General features: G+C 50.2%; 1 protein-coding gene across 11 annotated transcripts in view; it reads left to right on the plus strand.

Moving 5' to 3' along the window:
• The window catches only part of DUSP22 (dual specificity phosphatase 22), a 68,887-nt gene extending 46,705 nt beyond the window's left edge, over positions 1-22,182 (plus strand). For 7 of the 11 annotated variants that reach the window (XM_058432286.1, XM_032140370.2, XM_058432288.1 and 4 more), the window contains 3 exons: positions 7,144-7,218; positions 9,394-9,565; positions 10,027-12,610. In XM_058432286.1, coding sequence (XP_058288269.1) covers positions 7,144-7,218; positions 9,394-9,565; positions 10,027-10,209 — 430 coding nt within the window. In that variant the 3' untranslated portion in view covers positions 10,210-12,610. Of the gene's footprint in view, positions 1-7,143; positions 7,219-9,393; positions 9,566-10,026; positions 12,611-21,854 lie in introns of those variants that run through there. The other 4 variants (XM_058432285.1, XM_058432292.1, XM_032140373.2 and 1 more) reach the window with 3 other exon arrangements.
• The last annotated feature ends 849 nt before the right edge of the window (positions 22,183-23,031 follow it).

Consider the following 23,031-nt stretch of genomic DNA (forward strand, 5'->3'; position numbering starts at 1 on the left):
TACTGGAAGGCATAGTGTACTTTTTAATGGTGAGCATATTTTCACCATGTAATCAAATGACTCACCTCAAGTTGGCAGGCAGAAAACCTACCTCTCTCAGGGTATTTATTAAGGTGTTTATTACCAAGTGTCAGGTGCTGACAATCAACTTTTGCTTTCTGTATCATCAGCCAATGAGGATGGTCAGACGACAAATATTCGTATTTCTCTAGTTAACAAAAGCAAAAGAAGTCTTACCTGTCACTTGGAAAATGTGTTCTGCAGGACCTAAACAATTTGAAATAGTAGCTCTTCAGCCACTTAAAAAATTCTTGATGCTTTTGAGTTTCTCTATTCAATGATAAAATAAATTCTGGAAAACTATCTTGCTCATTGTTTTAAACTTAAGTACAGATTTTAAAAATGAATGCCAGCTTTGATGTAATTTAACACTCTATATCTTAAAATTTTCCCCACAAATCCCTGCACTAACAGGAATTCTGGCTAGTTATGCTTAGTAAGAGATGTGTGACCTTTGAGACTAGCTGTTGTCACTTGACATTCAGTTGCTGCAAACTGCCCAGAAAGGTCAGTTTTCTGTCTTGGCCTATATGCTCTCAAATCTCCCTCTCTGATCTTCCAGGAACTTAAAATGCAGAAACCTGGTTTGAGATAACATTAACATGTTAGAATTTCAGCTCAGTTCCCCAACCAGCTAACCTTGCCAAGTCAGGAAATGTAAAAGTTCAAGTTCTCAGAGTTGTAATAACCCCACAGACCTATTGTGGTGTGTTTTGCATGATTTTGTCATAATCAGAGGCATCCTAGAGTTTGTATCAAATGCACGCACTGCGTGTTCCCCAAGTGGCCAGCGTAGTATGGGTTAGTGAATTGAGGGCTTTGGAAATACTTATTTGCTTTTGCTTTCTCTCTGGGATTTCTTAGAAAAGTCATTTTAACCTCTCTTCTCTCTTCTGTAAAATGCCTATCTCACAGGGTTTTTTATAGTATTAGATGAGATGATATAAGTGAAAGTGTTTTTTATGAACACTAAGCATTTCTGGAAATGTGATTATATTTTCTGTCTATTCAAGTAAAGAGTATTAATGTATTTTGAAAGTGAATGGTTAGATGCATATTAACTTATATTTACTCATCTTGTTTTAATATATATTACATTGGCATTTTGTACTTTGACATCATGAAGCAAGTAATTATAGATTTTTTTTTTCTTTTTCTGTGAAGTCCAAGGGCATTTGATCTCTGCCAGGCTATGGAGTCGGTAGGGTTGCATCATTGCAGTAGCGCCTTTGTGACATTCAGTGGTTTTAGAATCTAGCAGGTCTGTAAATTTCTTGAGGTTTTTGTGGGGAGAAGAAGCATTAGCAATACAGAGAACCTATATTGAAAACAGGTAAAACGTCCTTGCCTTATTCTGTCTCCCTATCTTTTTGTCTGTATTTTCTTTAACTGACACCTTCTGTACTTTCACCTCCCTTTTTCTCTCATTTATGTTTTTCTTTATTTTATTATAAAGGAGCACTTTTGCAAGATTAGAGCTAGATGGGCCCTTGGACTACTGTGGTCCTGCTTCCAGACAGTTCCTGAGGGCTCTGCCAGCCCATGGCGACGTTCTCCTGCTCAAGGAGAAAATGGGAGCTGAAAGTGGCATTCAGTTTTCCATAAGACTTCATTTATCCAACTTAAAGAACTACCGTTTAGTCTTAGACTATGTCCTTCTTTTTGTTGTTGAAATATTCTTCTGGGAAATGATGTTGAGGTAAGTGGTAGAGAGGCCTTTCTTTGTTTTAGTTTGCTTTTAAAAAGACCTTATCTGGCAAAATGAAAAGTACAATATATGCATCCCCCAATTTTATTTTTAATGTTGACAGTGCGTGAAATATCAAAGTCGGGGAATCACTGATACAAACGTGGGCTGGTTTTGTGTGTAATGCTGTGCACTGACAGAGCAGCTCCACCATGTCTGTCTGGTGAGGAACGTTCTTCCCACTTACCTCTGGGTGGAGTGGAGGCTGCACCATCAGCTGGAAAGCTGGGGCGGGGCCTGTGGGTGGGGGCCGTGGACAGGTTCTGCCCGAGGAGGAAGCAGCTCTCTCTTATGAAACCACCTTCCAGAGCCTGGACCCAGATAGAAGACTCTACTCATTTGCTGTTAGAAAACAAACAAACAAAAACATTTTTTTTCTTAGCAAAAACATATATATTTACATATGTATAAAAATACAGATTTTTTACATATAAAGATGCTTGCCGTTTTTGGATTTGTCCTTTGCTTTCATTTGTACATACACTTTTGTATCATTTGAAGGAAGGAGGAGCACCCTGTGTTCCTGTGGCCTTTGCTGCTGTTACAGCCTGGTCTGGTACCGTGGGCTTTTGGGGTAGGACCAGCTGCCCATTCAAGGTGCTCAGCCAGATCTCTGGGCTCCCACTCCAACAGGCAAAGTCCTTTTGAGCAGGACAGGACCATCTTAGATCCTACAGTGGGGATTGAGGCCTCCAAATCATGCAGTCCTGGAGTGAGAAGCAGTTGTTCAGCCTCAAAAGTGAACACCATGTAGTGTGATTTACAAGCTGACCCACCATCTTTTCTTAGACCCTCTGAAGTCAGTAGAGCCCATCTGGGCACTGGCTCTTGGCCTTTGATGCAGAAAGGAAGGGACCCAGGCAGAGGGTGCTGGTCTGTGAGGAGGGAGGGAGACAGCTGCGGGTGGCTGGCCTTTTGCGAGTCCCCTCTCCCTGGAGGTGCCCCTGCTGCCCTAGGTGTGCTCCAAGGACCGAGGGCAGGAGTGGGCATGATAGCCCCAGGCGCTGTTTGGTGAGTTTCTAACGCAAGCGTAGTCCTGTCCGTGCTTGCTGGCGCAGCATTCGCTGGCTCTCTGTGGACCGAGCCTGTTCCACATGGCTGTGCATGGACGTAAAGGTGAACTGTCGATGAAACGGAGAGCAGGAACAGGGAACTTGTGTTCATCGAAACAGCTTGCGGTAGGATAGTGCTTCAGGCTCGCGCTTCTGCTTCTAACTGCAGTTGAGCAATAGGAGGACCAGGACTGTGGGTATTTCCCACTGTGGGGGAGGGAGTTTAATGACCAGAGTTGGGGCTTCTGTCATCAGCTTCCCTGGAAATAACACCCCCACACACAGTCCTGCACCAGAGTGGCAGTGTGCTCGCCTGCCTCTGGGCTTTTCTTGGAAAAGGCATTTCTAGGAATATCTCTCTCTGGCTTGGCCTTGTGCCGAATTGTGTCCATGAGTCAAGTTGCGCCGTGGGGCTCTGAGCAGCCGCCTCGTTGGCATCCTTCCGGCTCCTGGGCTGGCGCTGCGAATGGCTCCGTCATGATGCCTGCACAAGGGCTCCGCAGCCCAAGCCCCCAGTGTGGTGGTGGATTGGAGCTATGTCCTGTGGGCTCTACTGGACTTAACTCTTACCACAGACGGAAAGAGCTACCGGGGGGTGGTGGTGCAGGGTGGGGTCACCTCTCCATAACCTCCTCAGCTCCTTCACACGCCCACTTGGCTCCCTGGGCACGGGTGGGTTTGGATGGTGCCAGGCTGAGCACACTCCCCTCTTGTATTTGGAGATGTGGCAAGGCTGACTCTTGAACCCAGGTTCGACCCCACAATATGTAAGAAGCCCGGTTTCATTGTGTCTGTGGTTGGGGACGTGCAGATGTCAAAGCCAGATATAAGAAGTGGTTCCCACTCCAAGGTTTCAGTGAAGGGATTCAGTTGTCATCTTTACAAGACCTTGATGACGTTCGTAGAACTGAATGTGACCCCAATCCTGTCCCCACTCAGAGGGGCACCTGCTAACTTTCATGTTGCTGTGTGGTCTTTGCAGTGTGTTCTGACATGCTCTGTGGTTTTTCATTTACTCAGGCGGTCGTCATTCATTTCTAGATTTGCTTTTGCTTTTTTGGCTGCTGTGCGTACAGACACGGCTCTTTCTGACCAAAAAGAGACCCACACAGAACAGACCAGAGCGGGCACTGCAGGCAGGGACAATGTCTCGGCACCCTTGGGGGGCCACAGCAGCGTGAGCAGCCTGGGGGACCAAGGAGGGTGCCGTCCAGCTGCACCCCTGCAGCCAGCCAGTCAGCTGCCCCAGCCTGTGCACTGGCCTGTCTACTGTGGCCTGCAGGGAGGGCAGGCACCTGGTGTAAACCACCAGGCAAATTGCAGACCAGCAGTCTGGAGCCACTTCTGGGCCAGATGAGTTGGCTCAAGGTTTTAAACATTGTTGAATTAGTTGCTGATATCAGGTAGCATGAATCTGGCCATGAGTAGCAGAACACCGTGTTTGATTGACACATGGCATTCTAAGGGAGAGAGACACTTGGCAGCAGGTGGTGCAGCTCTGAGCATGGCACTCGCTCCCAGCTCCATGGCCGGAGGTCAGGGGCAGAGATAGATCACTTCCCTCTCTTCGGGAAGGGAAAGGTTTTCCAGAAGTCCCTACCCATGGCCTTTCCATTGCTTCGACATGGACAGAACTGCAGGAAGACAGGATGTCCTTCCCAAACAAAATCAGTGCAGCTGACATGTCTTGTCCGGTTCCAGTACCTCCAGGCCAGCAGGCTTCTCTGCCAACTGCAGATGGCTAGTTGTGCTGAAGGGGTGGGGAGCTCCCAGCTGGCTGCCCAGCTCTTTGCTGGGGGCCAGGCTCCTGCCCAACAAGGCGCCCTGGGTGCCCCACTCTGCTGTATACTTGGCTTCACGGCCTGGCTGTAACGGGTGTCTGCTCTGGAGTCTCCCTCAGCACTGATACCTTGGATTTCGGGATTACAGCAAGAACCCTTTCTTGCCTGCTGTGTACGAAGCCACCTTATGAGTTTACATCTGGGAGCAGTTGTCCCTGGGAAAGTTAACAAAAGCGGATGTGCTAGTGAGAGACGTCAGGTCAGAGTCCAGAGTCCTTGATTTGGTCCCCTAGGGATTTGCACTTGTGGTGACCCTTGCAGTTGTTGCAGAACATGTGTGTGCATGTTTGCATGTGCATGCATGCACATGGACAGTTGCTGCTGCTCCCTGGCTATCCTGTCATCTCACTGAGCACCTACCATGAGGCCGCTGAGTTTCTTCTGCAGTCAGTACCTGGGTGAGTTGGTTAGGCCGTGCCTGAATTTCTCATTCTTATTACATTCATGTGCCCTGGCATTCTGAATGTCTTACAGTTTATCAGAGTCCCTGGCAAATTGTCAGTGCTCAATCAGTGTTTAAAGAGAAGTCAGTTTAGTCCACGGGCAACTTTTGCTGCTTTATAAGCCATTCAAAGGTAGAAGACATTGGAGAGGTACATGTGCTATCCGTCCCCTGAGGTGTCTGCACTTAACCCACAAACCAGTCCAGAATGAGGTCTGAGTGGCAGGGGACACACATGCTGGCTGGGAGTGCACCAAAGTGGGGCTTGAGTCCTGCCTGGCTTTGTGCCTCAGGGACTTGGCACAAGGCCGTGCAACCAGGCACTCCCTGAACGGTTAGGGGCTGAATGAGTGACAAGAGAAAAGGGCAGTCTGAAAAACTAAGAGTTAGAAGAAGAAAGGGTTAAGGCATGTGTCGTCATTTAGAACTTATTTCAATTATTTATTTATTTATTGAGACAGGGTCTCGCTGTGTCGCTCAGGCTGGAGTGCAGTGGCATGATCTCGGCTCACTGCAGCCTCGACCTCCTGGGCTCAAGAGATCCTCCCACCTTGGCCTCCCAAGTAGCCGGGACTACAGGCATGCACCACCACACCCAGCTAATTTTTTTTTGGTATTTTCTGTAGAGATGAGTTTTGACATTTTGCCCAGGCTGGTCTCGAGTTCCTGAGCTCAAGTGATCTGCCCACCTCAGCCTCTTTAAGTGCTAGGATGATAAGTGTGTGCCACCGCGTTCAGTCCGTTTAGGACTTCAGAGTTTGCAGAGCATATGGGCCTGTATTACCTCATCCGCCCTGTGAGATACCAGCCCCACTGTATAACTGAAAAGATAAATGGCTTGTCCTGGGCCACATGGTCCAGTAAATGGCAAAGAGGGATTGGAGCCAGAATTTCCATTTCCCCACAGCTCTCCACTGAGCTGCAGACAGGACTGCCCAAGTCCAGGGAGACCAGTTTGAGAGAATGCTTTTAGATTTTCCAGATTGCCAGGAGTAAATTAGCTTTTAGGACTTGGAAAGCCCACACGACGTGGACACCTTCCTCACCTGTGTCACAGTGGCCTGCACCATCCACAGCCGGTGTGAGGGTTCCTGTGTGCTGCTGGGGCATTGAGGGGCTCAGATTGAACATGGGGGTCTGTCCAGAACCTCCCCCAACCCCAGTCTGTGGTAACTGTGTGTTCCAGGGATTTCTTACAGAGAAATTCCAAAAATTCCAGACAACCCACAGCCTTCCCTAGACCTCAGCATTGTAAATAATGGATTCTAAGGCTGAGACAGCTCCAGCCACAGACAGTATGACCAGGTTTTGATGGTATGTGACTGGGAGAGCTTTCAGTAAACCACAGGAGGAATAAATTCTGGTTTCTTTCTTTTTTCTTTTTTCTTTTTTTTTTTTTTTTTTTTTTGCTCTGTTGCCCAGGCTGATCTCAGCTCACTGTAATCTCTGCCTCCTGGGTTCAAGAAATTCTCCTGCCTCAGCCTCCCCGGTAGCTGGGATTACAGGTGTGTGCCACCACACCCAGCTAATTTTTGTATTTTTAGTAGAGACAGGGTTTCACCATGTTGGCCAGGCTGGTCTTGAGCTCCTGACCTCAAGTGATCCGACTGCCTCGGCCTCCCAAATTGCTGGGATTACAGGTGTGAGCCACCGCACCCAGCCATGTTCTGGTTTCCATTACCTGATGGATTATTTGATTATAGCAAATAATAATGTAGTATATGTTTCAAGATAGCTACAAGAGAAGCTTTTGAATGTTATCACTACAAAGTGATAAATGTTTAAAGTGATTAAGCATTTATCAGGTAATTATCCTGATTTGATTATTATACAATGTATACATGCATTGAAGTGTCACACTGTAGCTCATAAATATGTAGAATTCTGTGTCAATTAGACAAAAAAATCAATTCACATTTTAAGAAAGAAGCCTCAGGTAGAATGTTCTTTTCATCATACATTGAGTAGAGAGATGTCATTTCTCTTCTTTTCTTTTCCCAGGACAAGACATTTCAAAGAAAGTATTAAATTTATTCACGAGTGCCGGCTCCGCGGTGAGAGCTGCCTTGTACACTGGTACGTGTGTCTCTTGCTTTAGCATGTTCCGGTCAGCTTGGCTTCCTATCAAGTGTTTTTCCATGTGTGAATAATGGTTTCTGTAAACCCTAAATCTCAAACGCGTGCTCCGTTTGTCCAGTGCTATGTGTTAGTCGCCCTTTCCTTCTGTTGAAGGAGAACCCTAACTCGTTTTGCTTTTGTTTTTTTTCCATTTCCGCTGCTAGGATTTCTGTAGGGACTGTGAAGGTTACTGGACAACAGAAACTTCCCTTCGCTGGCTTTTGCCTCCAGCATTTCATCAGAACAGCCTCTTACAGATGACCCAGATTCTGTAGGCTCATCCTTGAAACCTCAGTGGCTTTTTGAAGACACTGTTGTTTTTTCTTCAGGAGACTTGATTGCAAATGTGGATTTTCAGTATCGCACTACTGTAACACCAAAATGACCCAGTTCAGGGACAGCTGTCTGTTTGCGTCCTGCTATATTTTGTGTAGATACACACACACACACACACACAGACACACACACACACACACACAGACACACAGTGAAAAGAAAGCTACTGTATCACACTTAACCCGAGGATGATGCATCTGAAGCTCTTGGCAGTGTGCCTGGCACATAGAGAGTTCTTAGTGAAAGTGGGATGGCATTTTTATGACCACTCGTAATCATACTAATAACATGGCTAATTTGTTCAGGGAACCAGTAGCCAAAATTCTGGAGCCAAGGCTCTGTTGTCTAAGTGCTGGGCCGGACATGTCCCCTCTCTGTCTTGAATGAAGTGTGTTATTAATTAACTGAAAGCCTAACAATCTTTTGACGTTCCCCGAAACAGTTACTCTTGCACTGTAAGCTCTGTAGGCCTGTGAAGTGATAACTCCTGGGGAATGTTGCTGCTGAGGTTGGTGGCAGCCCTGCCAGGACAGAGGGGACCCAGGGACCCAGTGCATGACATCCGGAGAAGCCACTTATGAGAACTGTATTGTGTTCTGAGGGCCGATAACCCATAACAGGGAGGACACTAGATAATTGAGGTGTTTTTAGAATGATGTCTGCAGTTTCGTACAGTTCTTGAAATCACATGATTTTTCATCTCACTTTTTTAAAGAGTAGAAAGTGTAATAAATACAAATTGTAGGATTTTAACGTTCATTTCTGTTTGGCTTTAACATACCTTGGGGGTTCAGTTGGAGCCACTTAAAGCGGAATTCTGGAACTCCCACTGCTGAGTTTCTCCTGGCTCCTAGTGAATGTGAATCTCCAGGGTTGCAGCCCCAGAGGATCTGTCTTTTAAAATCTCTCCTAGTAGTTCTAATCTAAAACCCTAGTGAAGAGCCACTACTTGAGAGTGGGGTTTTAAAATTATTATTTATATTTGAATATGTGTAGGCCTGATATTCTAGGAATTAATACTTCATACAGTTATGTACATCTAAAGATAGGCTTTTCTAAAAGTGAGACATTTGCTGAACTTCCCTATCTTAACCTGTTGCTAGAACTCTCTAAGTCTGATGAAGCACAGCCTTTCTGTGACCGCCTTCATTTGCATGTACATGTAAAACGGGTCTCACTCAGCCTGCTCCAGGTACCTGACCCTAACCGTTACTGCCTGCAGGGTGCCTTGCTCCTACCCTGCGGACGCAGCGTGCCTGCTCTGTACTCTGCATGTTTATGTCAGGAAGAGTACAAAAGTAAGACTGGCTAAGGGCTTCTCTACATCATGGGCTTCAAAAATTATCGATCTAGCCCTCATATAGCTAAGAAAACTAGACTTTTAAGGAACATGAAGCATTCTAAGCAAATGTAGCTTGTAAATGGGTTTGTCGCGTAGGCCCTGGAAGCCTCAAGTTTCCTTGGGGTACCTCAGTTACGTCGTTTGTCCAGGGAAATGGGAAAGACCTGAGGAGGGGCTTAGGAGCAAGGGAGCATCTGGAGCCACAGCCCGTAGAAAACCAATAAATGAAGCTCAGACAGCGGAAGAAAGCATGCGACTCCAGTGCCAGGAAGCAGAGGAACCTGGTACGTTGAGTGCTGAGTGGCTTCCTGGTAGTGAGCTTGCTGTCCACACAGAATCCAAGGCAGGAAGACCTTCTAAACAAGGTCCTTAGAATCCCCTGCTCCACGTGGATTGGGCGATGGACCCGGGGATCTGAAACTGCCCTCACATGTGTGCTTCTCTCGGCCCTGCAGCCTGGCTGGGGTCTCCAGGAGCGTGACGCTGGTGATCGCGTACATCATGACCGTCACCGACTTTGGCTGGGAGGATGCCCTGCACACCGTGCGTGCTGGGAGACCCTGCGCCAACCCCAACGTGGGCTTCCAGAGACAGCTCCAGGAGTTTGAGAAGCATGAGGTCCATCAGGTAAGCAGTTCTTAGGGGACGTCAGAGATGCAGGCAGGTGCCCCTGAACGGTGCCCACAGTCTTTCCGTACACAGCCAGCATCGTAGCATTTGGAGTTGAAAGGCCCACAGAGGACATCGGCTCCCAGGGCGCCCAGCTGCACTCCCTCAGAAGTCGTCACGATCCCTTGTGCACCTGCTGAAGCCACAGGCGCCTACCCTTTGTCGTTTTCCTTGTGCCTGGTACCCCCTGCTAGCTTGTTTCTCTCCCTTTGGGTGACCCTAGGCCAGCACCTTGAAGGAGCAGTTCCTTCTCTTGCTTGACCCTGGCTGGCCAACCACAGAGCTCTGATTTCCCACTGCTGTTTGTTTCCCTGGTTATGTGTGGCACCATCTCTGCGGTGAAGTCACAGGTGCAAGCCCGCGTGGATGCAGGTGTGCACGTGTGTGTGACCTTTCGGGTTTGTTTCCATCCTCTCCAGTATCGGCAGTGGCTGAAGGAAGAATACGGAGAGAGCCCTTTGCAGGATGCAGAAGAAGCCAAAAACATTCTGGGTAAATATAAGGAGCAAGGGCGCATGGAGCCCCAGCCCGGCGCCAGGCGGTGGAGCAGTTTTCCGGCACTGGCTCCGCTGGCCTACGATAATTATACGACGGAGACCTAATGCGAGGGACCTGCTGCCTTCCTTCCCACCGCTTGTCTTCAGGGTGCCCGGCTGGGCGGGGGTGCGGCGGTGTTGGCCTCTGAGGACAGGAAAGGGAGATAGCCAGGGTGAGGTGGGGCGCTCAGGGCTCCTTCCAAGCAACACTGCCCAGCCCTGCTCCAGGCCCCTGCGCTCCGCCCACCCCCACCCTGGCTGCACCTGAGCTTGCTGCCCCCGGGGATGTTGCCCAGTGGCTGTGCCCCGCTCTGTGCACGTGGGTGTGTGTAAGTGTATGGATGCATGTGTGTGCCTGTGTGAGTGAGGGTATGTGCACCTAAGTGTGTACATGTGTGTATGTTGTACAAGTGTGTGTGTGCACATGAATGTGTGTGTGTGTGAATTCTTCCTTACTGCTGGAAGTCACAGAATTCATATTGCTGTCTGGGTTGGTGTGGCCACCTTTCCCTTTGTCCAAGACTCCACATGGAAGGCATTTGAGCTCGACCTCCGAAAAGCTACCCAGCAAAGAGCAGTCTGTGCCTGTGAGCAGACCGTGAGAACTCAGGGGATGAGTGGCTAAAAGCACGGCCTCTCCCAGAACCCACCCAGGGTGGTGTGGTGGGGGCAGCAGGGGCCAGACTCCTCTAGATGGAGGGTGGCTCTGGGGCCCTGGAAAACGTGAGAGGCTGCCCTCAGCTGGTCCAGTGGGCCAGTGCCTTATACCAACTCAGCATTTAAGGGAAGTATCTTAGATTGCCTCAATCTCAATGTGAATGCACCAGGCTGAGGGTTCCCTAGCACCTCGAGTCAAGGCCACTTTTCAGCCCATCGAGCCCTGAGTTCTACTTGGTGTTTGTTCTCTGGAGCTGATCGCACTTGAGCTCTGTGGTGGGCAGGCGCACTTTAGCCTAAGTGGGGTGCGCCAGGGCGCCCCCTCCTCTCTGCTCCTTGCCAGCTTCATTCACTCCCAGCCTCTTGCTGTGCTCACTTTGCAGGGGCCCCTCCTCAAGGTTCGCATGCACCTGCAAGAATTGGGAAGAAAGAGCATTTATTAGGCACTGTAGCAATTTGCATTTTTAAATGTCTGAGCATTTATTAAGCTTCTTGGTGTTCACTTGGGTTTGATAACTGATCTGAGCTACCTCATTGAATGTTTTTGGAAAGGTGTGTTTTGGTATGCGAGTCAGCTTTGCCTCGCAGTTGAAAATGTTTGGTCATGATTGCTTTTGAAACCAAAGGGGAAGGTACCAATATCATTGAACTATTTAAAGTCGCCAGTTTGGGCTCCAGTAATGCTTCCTGGTGGGTAAAACTCCACATTCAGGCCACGAGAGCATCTACAGTTTGTACTTTGGGGCTGCAGGCATCCTGGGACACTGTACACAATTGGGTGGTCTAGTCCTTTATACCGACTCAAATTCCTTAAGCATGCAGAGTCACTCGAACGAAAAAACGTGCTCGACCTCTCCCTAAAAAGATGTTGCAACCCAGTTTCTCTGAATTCCACCACAAAAAGAGCCCCTGAATAAGAAGAGCAGTTCTCCCGTGCATATAGAGGGTGTGTCAAAGGTGAGCTTTTTGGGAACCAGAAAAACAAAGTTGCCTGATTCCACGCACGTGCACAGGCCCCGGATGTGCACCCAGAAAGGGGAATGTGGCTGTAGAATCGTCCGTCTATCTACAGCTAAAACAATTTGCCAATAAAGTACATGTTTTTCCTAAGCCAAAAATAAATATAAATATGTTAACAGAAAAATGATTTAGGATATTAGCTTGAATGCTTAAGTATGTGCACCTTTACAAACCTCTCAGTGTGCACTTGGAGTTCTTGAAGTGCTGTTTTAATATTTGTTGCCAGTAATGTTCTTTCTTCACAGCCGCTCCGGGAATTCGGAAGTACTGGGCCTTTCTCAGAAGACTGTAATGTACGTGAAGTTTCTGAAATGTTGCAAACCCACAGAGTTTAGGCTGGTGCTGCCAAAAAGAAAAGCAACATAGGGTTTATTTTTAAGTATCCAGTAGTGATTTATAAACTTGTTTTTCATTTGAAGCTGAATATATACGTAGTCATGTTTATGTTGAGAACTAAGGATATTCTTTAGCAAGAGAAAATATTTTTCCCTTATCCCCGCTGCCGTGGCGGTTTCTGTACCTCGCCTGGATGCCTGTAAGGATCCCAGGAGCCTTGCTGCACTGCCTTGTGGATGGCTTGGCGCTCGTGATTGCTTCCAGTGAACGCCCCCCAAGGACGAGCCCAGCGTAGTTGTGTGGCGTGAACTCTGCCCGTGTGTTCTCAAATTCCCCAGCTTGGGAAATAGCCCTTGGTGTGGGGTTTGTCTCTGGTTTGTGTGCTCTGTAGTGGAATTGACCGAAAGCTCTATGTTTTCGTTAATAAAGGGCAACTTAGCCAAGTTTCAGGTCATGTGCGATGCATTCTTCCCTAGCCAAGGGGCAGTCACCACGCACCCTTCTGCCTGTGAGGGATTCCAAGGCAAGTTGAAGCCTACTCCTGGTGTTATTTTAGAGGCTACTGTTTTCCTCCAGAAGGCGCTATAGCAGATGCTACAAAAGGTGAGTTCATGTCTCCAGGAAAGAAAAATAGGCCATCAGTGTGAGGTGAAAGAAATTTGGACATGAGAGTTAGTTATGTTTTGCCCGCACAGAGTGGGAACCGCATATTTGGCGCCTGGAATGAGCTGTGTTTGCACAGGAGCATGCAGCCAGCCATGCCGTGTACGTCTGCTGCACAGCATTGAATGCAGTTACTCTGATTCCATCTTCAGCTTTTAATCTGAAGGAACATCACCTGACTCGAAGAAAAGTTTAAGTCAATTTGTAAAATTTTCCTCCTCTGATCTGGTGGAGGAAAAGGGAGATTTAACTCTGCTAGGTTAAGTTTGGCTCGATCTAAAGGCAAGTGAACTCATGAGCTGATTGACTGTAGGTGGCAGACTTTGTGTAGTTTCTTATGCCTTGAAGCTCCCGGCAGTGGCTCAGGGGAGTGGCTGGGGGCCACAGGAGAGGCAAAGAGAGGTAATTGCCAGGTTCCCAGAGGTCCGACTCCTGAGCTTCTAGCCTTTGCAGCAGTCCGATGAGCGTGAGGGGACACTGATCAGTTTCAGGCAGCAGAAACACCTCGGGTGTGACGATGCTTATCCTGATGCAACATGCGTGCCTGGTATGGTACAGGTGGCTCTGTCCTCGGTGCCTCGAGTGTTTTCATGGGCCAGACCAGCGAGCCCTGGATGTGTCTCCTGTAGGACCCACTCAGGAGGCAGCAGCCAGGCCCCAGCACAGCCCAGGAAGACGTGGGTGTGTCTCCTGGGGTGTGAGGCAATGGCCACGGCAGGAAAACAGGTTTTCATCAACAGCCGCCGTCTGCAGGGTCACCCAACTCTCAGCCAATGTCACTTCCCACTACCATGTCTCACTGCAGGATTGTATCTGACACCAACACCCATCATCTCATAATTGCGTGCTGCTCTGCAGGTCCCCAACTGTTGCCCCTAAGCTTTTTAAACCGACGGAGAAGGTATTTCACTCACTCGAGGCTCAGAGGGGCTGTGAAATGCACCCCGGAATGCGCCTGAAGATGTCCACATTGCTGGGACTGGAACCTGCTGGATCTCTTGGTCCCAAATTAGTGGGCAGGGAGGGAAGGAGTGAGGGCACGAGAGGCTGCCAGCTGTGGCTGGAGCAAGCAGCTGGGAGGAGCTCAGCAGAGTCAGTCATGGGCTCCGGCCGGTTCCACTGAGGCAGGGCCAGGCCCATGCAGCGGTGTTGGCACAAGTGTTGAAACCAGGAACCTCTCCTTGCCTTGCCCTCTCCAGTCTCTGGGAGTTCGTTTTGGGCCATCCAGTGGGGGCAGTCAATTCCTGACCTCTGTCTGGAAGCTCAGGGCCATGTGCTGAGATGGTATTGACCATCTTAGATGTTACAAGCCAAAGATCTCAGTCTGTTCACAACCAGGCCAGGCCTTGTGGGCCACCCTGGAGGTGGGAATTGGCAACCTCTGAGCCCCCGTGAAGACCTGGGTGTGTACAATGAGGTGGGTTGAGGTCCACGGACTTTCCGTTATGCTGTTTTTTCTTCAGTTTCTTTGAACACAGATCTTTTCTAGCCTGAAACTCAGAATCACAACCTATAAGCAGAGGAGACTTAACTAGGTCAGCTGCCTCTCCATGCATTCATTCATTCATTGACTTGACAAATTTATATTCATTTTAACAGGCGCTATGGGATCCAGCCAGGCCTCAGACACACTCCTGATTCTCAGAAAGACTGTGGCCTGGTAGGGTTGGCAGTTAGGAAAGTTGTCACTCACAGCAGGGTCCCCAGCCCCTGGGTCACAGACCGGTACTGGTCCATGGCCTGTTAGGAGCTGAGCCACACAGCAGGAGGTGAGCTGCGGGCGAGTGAGCATTACCTCCTGAGTCCCGCCTCCTGTCAGATCAGCAGTGGCATCAGATGCTCATAGGAGCACAGACCCTACCGTGCACTGCACACACAAGGGATCTAGATTGCATGCTCCTTATGATAATCTAATTAGTGCCCAGTGATCTGAGGCGGAACAGTTTCATCTTGAAACCATCCCTGCCCCACTCTGATCCATGGAAAAATTGTCTTCCACGAAACTGGTCCCTGCTACCAAAAAGGTTGGGGACTGCTGACTTATAGGACAGCATGGTAAGGACTGTTACAGCTGCCCCTGGTGCCATGTATGGGGGAAAGGGGTGAAAAGACACATTCCAGTGTGAGGAGATGGGAGCATGTGAGGGAAGTGTCTTAGAGAACACAGTACCTAATTTAAGGCCTGCAGTGTAAGCCCTGGAATGAGCTGGGCATGGTGGGAAGGAAGGAGAGTTCAGGTGAAGGCCCAGCACGTGGGCTCCCAGCAGGCATGAAAGACCTTGGAGTCAGGAACGAGAGCCACTGCAGAACTAGAACAGCCTTCCCAGGACTGGGCAGTGCTGAGATTGTGCCAGCAAGGCTGTGAGCACAGCCAAAGCCTGACCAGCCAGGTTTACTTCTTAGGCCAGCCCTTGGAGCTAAGCAGGCTCAGAGAGAGGCCGCACCTTACCATGTTCTCAGAGGTCTGACTCCTGAGCTTGTAGCCTTGTAAGTGGTGCGGCTGCAATTCTGCAGACGGTGGGGGAGTGGGGGACTTGCTGAAGGGTGCTGAGCCGGTGGGATGCATGATGGGTGTGCAGGCAGAAGGCTCACTCAGGTGCCCAAGTGGGGTGGGGCTGCATGTTGGGGCCAGTCAGGAGGCTGCTGCTAGGACTTTGCTGGTGAGGAAGAAACAGCAGCCTGACACGGGTCATGGTGGTGGAGAGGAAGAGGGGCCCAGCAGGCAGATGGACTTGAGGGAGGGTGGGGAAGGACACGCATCTGTTCTTGGTGACTGATGTGCGTATTGGGGAGTGAGGGCCCAGTGCCCTGCCTGCTCCCTGGGATCTTGCTAACAGTGCGGTGGCTCTTTTGTCCCAGCATCTTCCTGTACTGTGTGGTGTGTGCGCCTCTGCAAAAAGGTTTAAGGAAGATGCTGCAGAAGGGGCTGGCTGGGTCCCAGATCAGGGGCCTCCAAGCGGGGCTATGCTTGGGTGTAACCTGGCTCTGCAGTTAGGTACTCATGTTTGTCCATCATCCAGGACACATTCCCAGGGACCAGACTCATGAAAATGAAGGTTGAATTCAAATTTCCAATTTCCTATTTTACTGTGAAGGATAAAATATTGGCTCCTCAGAGACTAATACCATCTCCTGGTCAGGCTCTGTTTCTGTCATTAGCAAGATTTGGGGAGATCACCTTAGTCCTGCGGCGTGTGCAGTGAGCATCAGTGGTCAGGACCTGAAGCTGGGTAGCCAAGGCTCTGTCCATACCTGCCGTGTGCCCGGGCCGGGGCGCTGCTGGTGCAGCAGATGAGGCACATGTGGTCTGAGAGCAGGGCTGCCTTTCCTGGGTCCCAGGCAGACCCCTGCTGCCCACCTGTTCTCTCTGCCCGTGGTGATGATGATGATTATTTTGTGTGTGTGACAGAGTCTCACTCTGTTGCCCAGGCCAGAGTGCAGTGGTGCAGTCTCGGCTCACTGCAACCTCTGCCTCCCAGGTTCAAGTGACTCTCCTGCCTCAGCTTCCCAAGTAACTGGGACTACAGGCGTGTGCTACCACGCCTGGCTAATTTTTGTATTTTTAATAGAGATGGGGTTTCACCATGTTGGCCAGGCTGGTCTCGAACACCTAACTGCAAATGATCCACCCGCCTCAGCCTCCCAAAATGCTGGGGTTACAGGTGTGAGCCACTGCGCCTGGGCTGCCCAAGGTGAGTCTTTTCTCAGATCACCTTCCTTAAACCTGAGTGTTTCCACATCTCCTCAGCACCATTTGTGCTTTTCCCTGGGTTCCTGCTAGTGGCTTGTTTTGCTTATTGGGTGCCAGCTCTTTCTAGTTTCAGTCTCAGCGGAGAATTCTATTTCCAACTTCTGGAGCTGCCTTATGTTATTTGGACACAAGACAGCCATAAATTCTGCTGACTAGGGTGTGCATGTGTGGGCAATGTATATTTTATTGTTTAAATTTTATTTCAAAGAACACCTTAGCCTCCAGGAGAGTCACGTGTGCAGCATCTCAGAGCGTGCTGAGCTCAGGTTCCTGGCCATTCAGGTAGCTCAGGCAGCAGGTACCTGAAAGCACTCAGGGAGATGGCCAAGCCCTCATCGTACAGCCAGAGCTGGTCACGATGCTGCTCTGCACACCAGCCTCTAGTCATAAAAATAAGGAACACACTAAGAATCACACCCCTGTGATCCCACATCAGATGTCTCCTCCCATCCTGAGTTATTAATAATTTTATTAAGAATATGTTTCCAACACGCTTGTATTTATATATGTACTTAACAAGAAATCACCAAGACTGCAGTGGGCAGTTCCTCTTCCCTTTCCTTTTCATTGTCCAGAGAAAGGGAGAAAAAACACACACAACACACAACACAACACACACACACACAACACACAACACACAACACCGCATTTGACTTGTCGCTTGGAGGCTTAATTCCCTTCTTGCAGGCAGCGCGGTCTCCTTCCGCCCTCAGGCACAGCTTGCTTTGAGACTTGAAGTATCACAATTAGTGTTCTCCTGCAGCTTGGACTTGCATCTGACTGAAGGGTGCAAGTGCTTGGTCTGCATGTGTTTCTTTCCATCGGGGGAAAGATTTGCCAGTGCGTGTTTGAACATCTGCAAGTTTGGGTTTATTTTGGCTCCAAATCCGTATGCAAACTGTTGGTCATAAAGAGTTAGCAGTTCACGGCAAACCTTCCTGAAGCCTCTAGTTCAGTTTTTAGAGCTTGGTGTTGGAAGAGATCTATTTCAGCAGGTGCCTGAAAGTATGGGGAGTTCAATATTCTAATTGTGTGTGCTGGCAGCTATTGGTTTAGGGGTAGGTTTAGCAGAAAAGACATTTTGGATGGGGTCATTTCTGTGCATGTCCTGTGTACACAGACCTGATTTTAAAAGCCATATAGGCCAGGTGGGGTGGCTCAAGCCTGTAATCCCAGCAATTTGGGAGGCCGAGGTAGCTGGATCACTTGAGGTCAGGAGTTCGAGACCAGCCTGGCCAACATGGTGAAACCCTGTCTCTACTAAAAATACAAAAAATTAGCTGGGCATGGAAGCACGTGCCTGTGATCCCAGCTACTTGGGAAGCTGAGGCAGGAGAATCGCTTAAACCGAGGAAGTAGAGGTTGCAGTGAGCGGAGATCACACCATTGCACTCCAGCCTCGGCAATAAGAGTGAAACTCCGTCTGGAAAACAAACAAAAAAACCTAGATGATGGGGGTGAGGTTGGGGGATGCTTTTTGGGTTAATAATTCCTTCAAGGAATAATGTTATGGAGGACAGGGCTTGGAAACGTGCTAATCCCAGCAGGAGCCACCTTCCCACCTTGGCCCGATCAGCCACATCATCACGCAGCAGCCCTGCTGCTTGAGCGCACAGCCCCCACCATGCACAGTAGTGGCAGAAAGGTTGGCCCCTCTCTCCCCACAGAGGCACGTCGTCCATTGTTCTGCCCTGGGCCTCAGGCACCCACCCCCAGCAGCGGCCCCATCAGCACAGACAGGAAGTGCACCTTGCCGGTGAGCAGGTTTGCTGCTTGTCAGCCGGCGCTGGGTTTCCCCAGACACTGATGGGCAGCCTTTTTGGAAAATAAGAATCAGAAGACTCCAACACATGCACCCAAGAAATGTCACCTTCTGCTTTACGAAGGGTGTGCCCTTCATGGCAACAGGCCCAGCCCCACAGAGCTTCCTCAGAGCCAGTGTCCTGGGGCCTGTCATGTGCCAGGGTCAGCTGCTGGGATTCTCCTGGGTTTTGTGTTAAGCCGGGCCGATGTGGTGTCACAGGGAAAGCCGGGAAGGTGTGAGAGGAGAGGAACCGAATCTTGGCTGTTACAGCGGCTGTTTGCAGGCTCAGGTGTGGCCGAGGAGGGTGCAGAAGGGTGGGCTGCCATCATTTCATGCCTGGAAAGTCACTTCCACAGCAAGAGGCCCGCTCCATGCCTTGCCACGCCCTCCCGTCACCGTGACCCTCCAGCTCCCAGGACCACCAGGAGCACAGGTTGGGATGGAGGTGGTATCAGCAGATGAGAGCCTTGAAGTGGCTGGGGCCAGGCGGGCCTGGCTGAGGTTCAGTTGGGTCCTGATTCTCTGGAATACTTTGGGGAAGTCCCCGAGAAGGCAACACACTCATGTGGGGAACTTCTCCCCTCCACTGCCATGAAAAAAACTCCCTAGAAGGGATGAGGGGTGCAGACAGCACCCTGTCTGCTGGCATTTGATGTGGCCAGAGCCAGCCTCTGGGTGGCATTTGATGTGTCTGGGAAGGCCCCTCCTATCCCTGAAGACCTTCCATTAGACGGCAGGGTGGTCAACCTGAGCATGGCCAGCAGCCACTGGGCACTGATGCATGGCGAGAACTGGCAGAGGACCTTTTCTTTTGAAATCGCATCCTCACGACCATCTTGTGAGATAGGTTTTACTACGATCCTCGCTTTCAGATGAAGACACTGAACTCTAGTCTGATAGCCAGGAGGCAGCCAGGTCAGGACTGGAATGCAAGCAGGCTGACCCCAGTCACAGGCAAGGTGCGCCTGCAGTCACCCCAGTGCCTTTGAGGTGCCAGTACGGTGTGGAGGGTGAAACCCATGCAGTGCAGCCATCACGTGCCACCGCGTTGAAATTCTTTCCTGAGAATGGGCGTGCATTCGATTACAGGCCTTATAGAGGGTGGGAAGGTAAAGGTGGAAGGCAGGGAGTGACAGAACGTGATTCACTTCTTCTTGCAACCGAAGGATGCTCGTATGTGCAACAGGACGACCATGCACGCTTCTGCCTGGACCTTTCTGCCTTAGCCTGCAGTAACTCGCTGAGCGCTGGGTGTCCTGGGCCCCGGGATGCCCCCCGCAGTAGTATAGAGTTGCCTGTGTGTGCAGTGGTGGGAGCTTTCTGTACTCGATGCTCCGTCTCTGTGAAAGATGAGCTCTGCATGTCCCACAAGGTATCTTCAGAAGCACAGAGATTTGCTGTGCTTGTCCAAGAAAGCACCCTATGTGTCCAGAGTGACCGAGGCAGGACCTCTTCCACAGCCTGGCACCAGGTCCTGGCAGGAAGCAGCTCAGCCTGAAGAACTCAAGACGAAGAGAGGCTCATCAAGACCCGGCAAGAGAAGCAGCAGTGGGTGTCAGAGCAACCGGACGGGCGGGAGCTCCCTCCAACCCCTGAGGCTGAGGGGCAGGGCTGGGCGATGGTAGCACCTGAGCCCATTAGGACCTGAACCCTGGAGGGAGCCAGCAGGCCCTGGGCAAGGCAGGCCTTAAGAAATGCAGCGAGGGAGAGTCTGTGTGGGGTGGCCTGAGTGGTGGGCACAGAGCGGGGTGGTTGCCTTTCACGCAGGCAGCCCTGGCCCTCAGCCATGGGTGGGGCTGGCACCTCAGTGATTGGACGGAGGAAGTGCTACCAGCTTCTGAGAAGCACCTGAGTGTCCACAAGCTGACACTAAAAGGGGGTCTGAGTGGGGAGTCTGCTCTCCTACACGATGTGCTCCAGAAATGTGCTATTTGGAGCTTTGCCTGTGACCCCCTGCTTTCGAAGCATTCCTGCCCATGTGCCCCACTGATCTCTGCTTTTCCTGGCAGCCTGTCTGGAGAACCGACCCCTCCCAGGGAAGGTCATCTGTGTTGTGGGCGTGGGAGCATTTGCTATGAACTGTGTCCTCGTAAGAGACCCCCATGAAGAGGGGTGGCCTCATCTGCGGCCCCATCAGCCGTTGTGCCCACAGCCCACGGTGAGAGCAAGGTTGGCACCACACAGATTGCCATGAGGGAAAGGAATATTTAATCTGGGCAGCCTCTGTTCGGAGGAGGTGGGGAGAAAAGGCAGTCACTCCGGAACATTCCATGAACAGAGTGGAGCCTCGAAGCCTGGAGCACAGGCAGGGAGTTGCACAGGACCCACTCTGTGGAGAGTGCGCCAGGCGGGGAGGCCCACAGGGGCTGCTCGGTGGGGGGTACCCTGGGCGGGAAGGGGGGTCTGGGAGGAGGGGTGAGGGCACCGGGGCATGAATGGCCTCTGCAGGTAAAGGCCCAGAACTGGCATGGCCTTGGCATCACACTTGCAAACGCTGAGGACCTGTGCTGGGGAGACCAGAGACTAGAAGGCAGGAAGGGCTGGTTTCCAGGTGCCTGCCCAGGAAGCTCCTGTGCTGTGAGCTGTGGGCGGCTGTGGAAGGCCCTGGGGCTTGATTTAGGCCTGGTGAGGCTGGGCTGGCGGCTGCGAGGGAAGAGCAGTCAGGAGCAGGCAGGAACCACCGCCTGGACTGGACGCCTCAGGGACCTCTCCATAGAAGAACTGAACAAATGAGGCGACGATGTGGGGGCCGTCGCCATCCTCTCCTTGTTGTGACTGGCTGTGGTGGCTTGGGTTCCCCAGAAGCAGAAGCAGCACTGGGGTGCAAACGGCACACTGGGGGGGTTACACCTGTGACAAGAGCAGGAGGCCGCTGGGTCCTCCAGCTACAGCTCGGTCTCACCTCTCCACCAGCCCCATGGGCGCTGCCAGCAGGGACTGCCCTTCTGAGGAGCCAGGGTTGGGGAAGGGTGCAGAGATGCCCGGCCCTGTACCCCAACCTCACCTGGGTGTGACCAGAGTAGCACGTACCGCCAGAATAGGGTGGAGCTCAGGGGCACCCACCATGCTCTCAAACTACCTCTACTGCAAAAACAAACAAAAGACAACCACAGTGCTCCTCTGCTTAGCGATATGATCTGATTGAAATATTTGTCATGCAGCATGCCCTCTTTCTGTGCCAAGAATCGCCACGTGCATATCCCTTTTTTACTGTAGTATTTATTTTCTTGGTTTTTTTTTACTGGTATGATAAATATAAAATTCAATAAAAGAAAAGTTTTACTGCATGCATTTTTTTCTGTCCCTTATTTATTTTATCCCATGATTATTAATGATTGTCATATAGAAGGGTGTCATTAATCAGATTTCCCTGACGCCTGACACTTGCCAACTGGTTCCATTTCATTTTTTCTACAGAAACAGAAGTGAAAAGGTCTTGAAAATTATCTGACTTTTCACAGCTTCTTTCATTCTTTCTAGTCCTTTCTTCAAAGATAACTGAAGATGACTTTGGTGATTGTTGAGGACCCTGGATGAGAAAGCTGCTTTGTTTTTCCTGAGTGTGTTCTGTGGGTATCCCTCCCGCTAAGAGACTCAGCATAGGAAAGTCTGCGTCTCACGGGAGGCCGATAGAGGCGGAAGCTTCCCCGTTGCTCTTTGTCAAAGAAACCCCTTTAGGGTGTCTTTAAATTACTGTTTCCCCGAGTGCGTTTCAGAGTCAGATTTATAATAACGTGTAATAATTTATGTCGATACAACTTGTGAAGACTACCTCTACTGCAAAAAAATAAAAATAAAAAAATCACAGAACACCTCTAGTTGATTATGTGATCTAATTTAAATATTTGTGAATGTTTGATGAGACCAGTCGTGCAAATGCCTCTTACTGTTTAACTGAGAATCACCATTGTACAGTTTCTCTAAGGTGGGGCTCCCGCTTTCCTGCCAAGAGACCTTAAGCTTCTTGAGGGCAAGGCCTGGGGGTTTTCTGCCACTTAGAAGGGACTGGTGTGCAGTAGGTGCTGGGTCACTTTCCACGCGGACCCTCGGACCCTTGTCAAATCATTGGTCCTGGGCATGTCTCTGCTCCTCCCTCCCTTTGCCTGTTGTCAGAGCCTCCCTGTGGCCTTGCTTGTTTCAGGAAGTTGCTGCACCCCGCGGGCCAGCGAGGACAGCTGCGGGGGCCCAGCTCATCCCTCAGAGCTGTGGATACAAAGTCTGTGTATCCTTCACAGAAAGAGTGCAGTCTTGGAGCACGTCTGCACCACGCTGTTACCAGCGTGCCAGCCGAGTGCCTGGCTGAGCCGTCTGCCTGGGAACGAAACTCCTGCTCCCCAAGTCCTCACTCACCCCACCTTTAGAAATACGCTCAGCCCTTCCTTGCCCCTCACACGCTGTGGAATAGGCAGGGCCAGCTTTATCCGACCTGGAGCTTCGTAAGCTTCTCCACATGTGGACATCATTTGTTTCTGGGACTTTCTGTTAAAAAAAAAAGTTTTAGGAACTGACTCTTAGCCTCTTAAGCTTTCTTTTTTTGCTTCCTTAAGCTTAAAAAAAAAATCATTCTGTCACGTTCATTCCCTTTTTCTGCATTTAAATCAGATCATCAAAATTACTGTTGGCCCCACTGTGGTCCCAGCTGTGTGCCGTACGCCCA

Source organism: Hylobates moloch, unplaced genomic scaffold (assembly GCF_009828535.3).
Source record: "Hylobates moloch isolate HMO894 unplaced genomic scaffold, HMol_V3 SCAFFOLD_20, whole genome shotgun sequence".
Taxonomy (NCBI): domain Eukaryota; kingdom Metazoa; phylum Chordata; class Mammalia; order Primates; family Hylobatidae; genus Hylobates; species Hylobates moloch.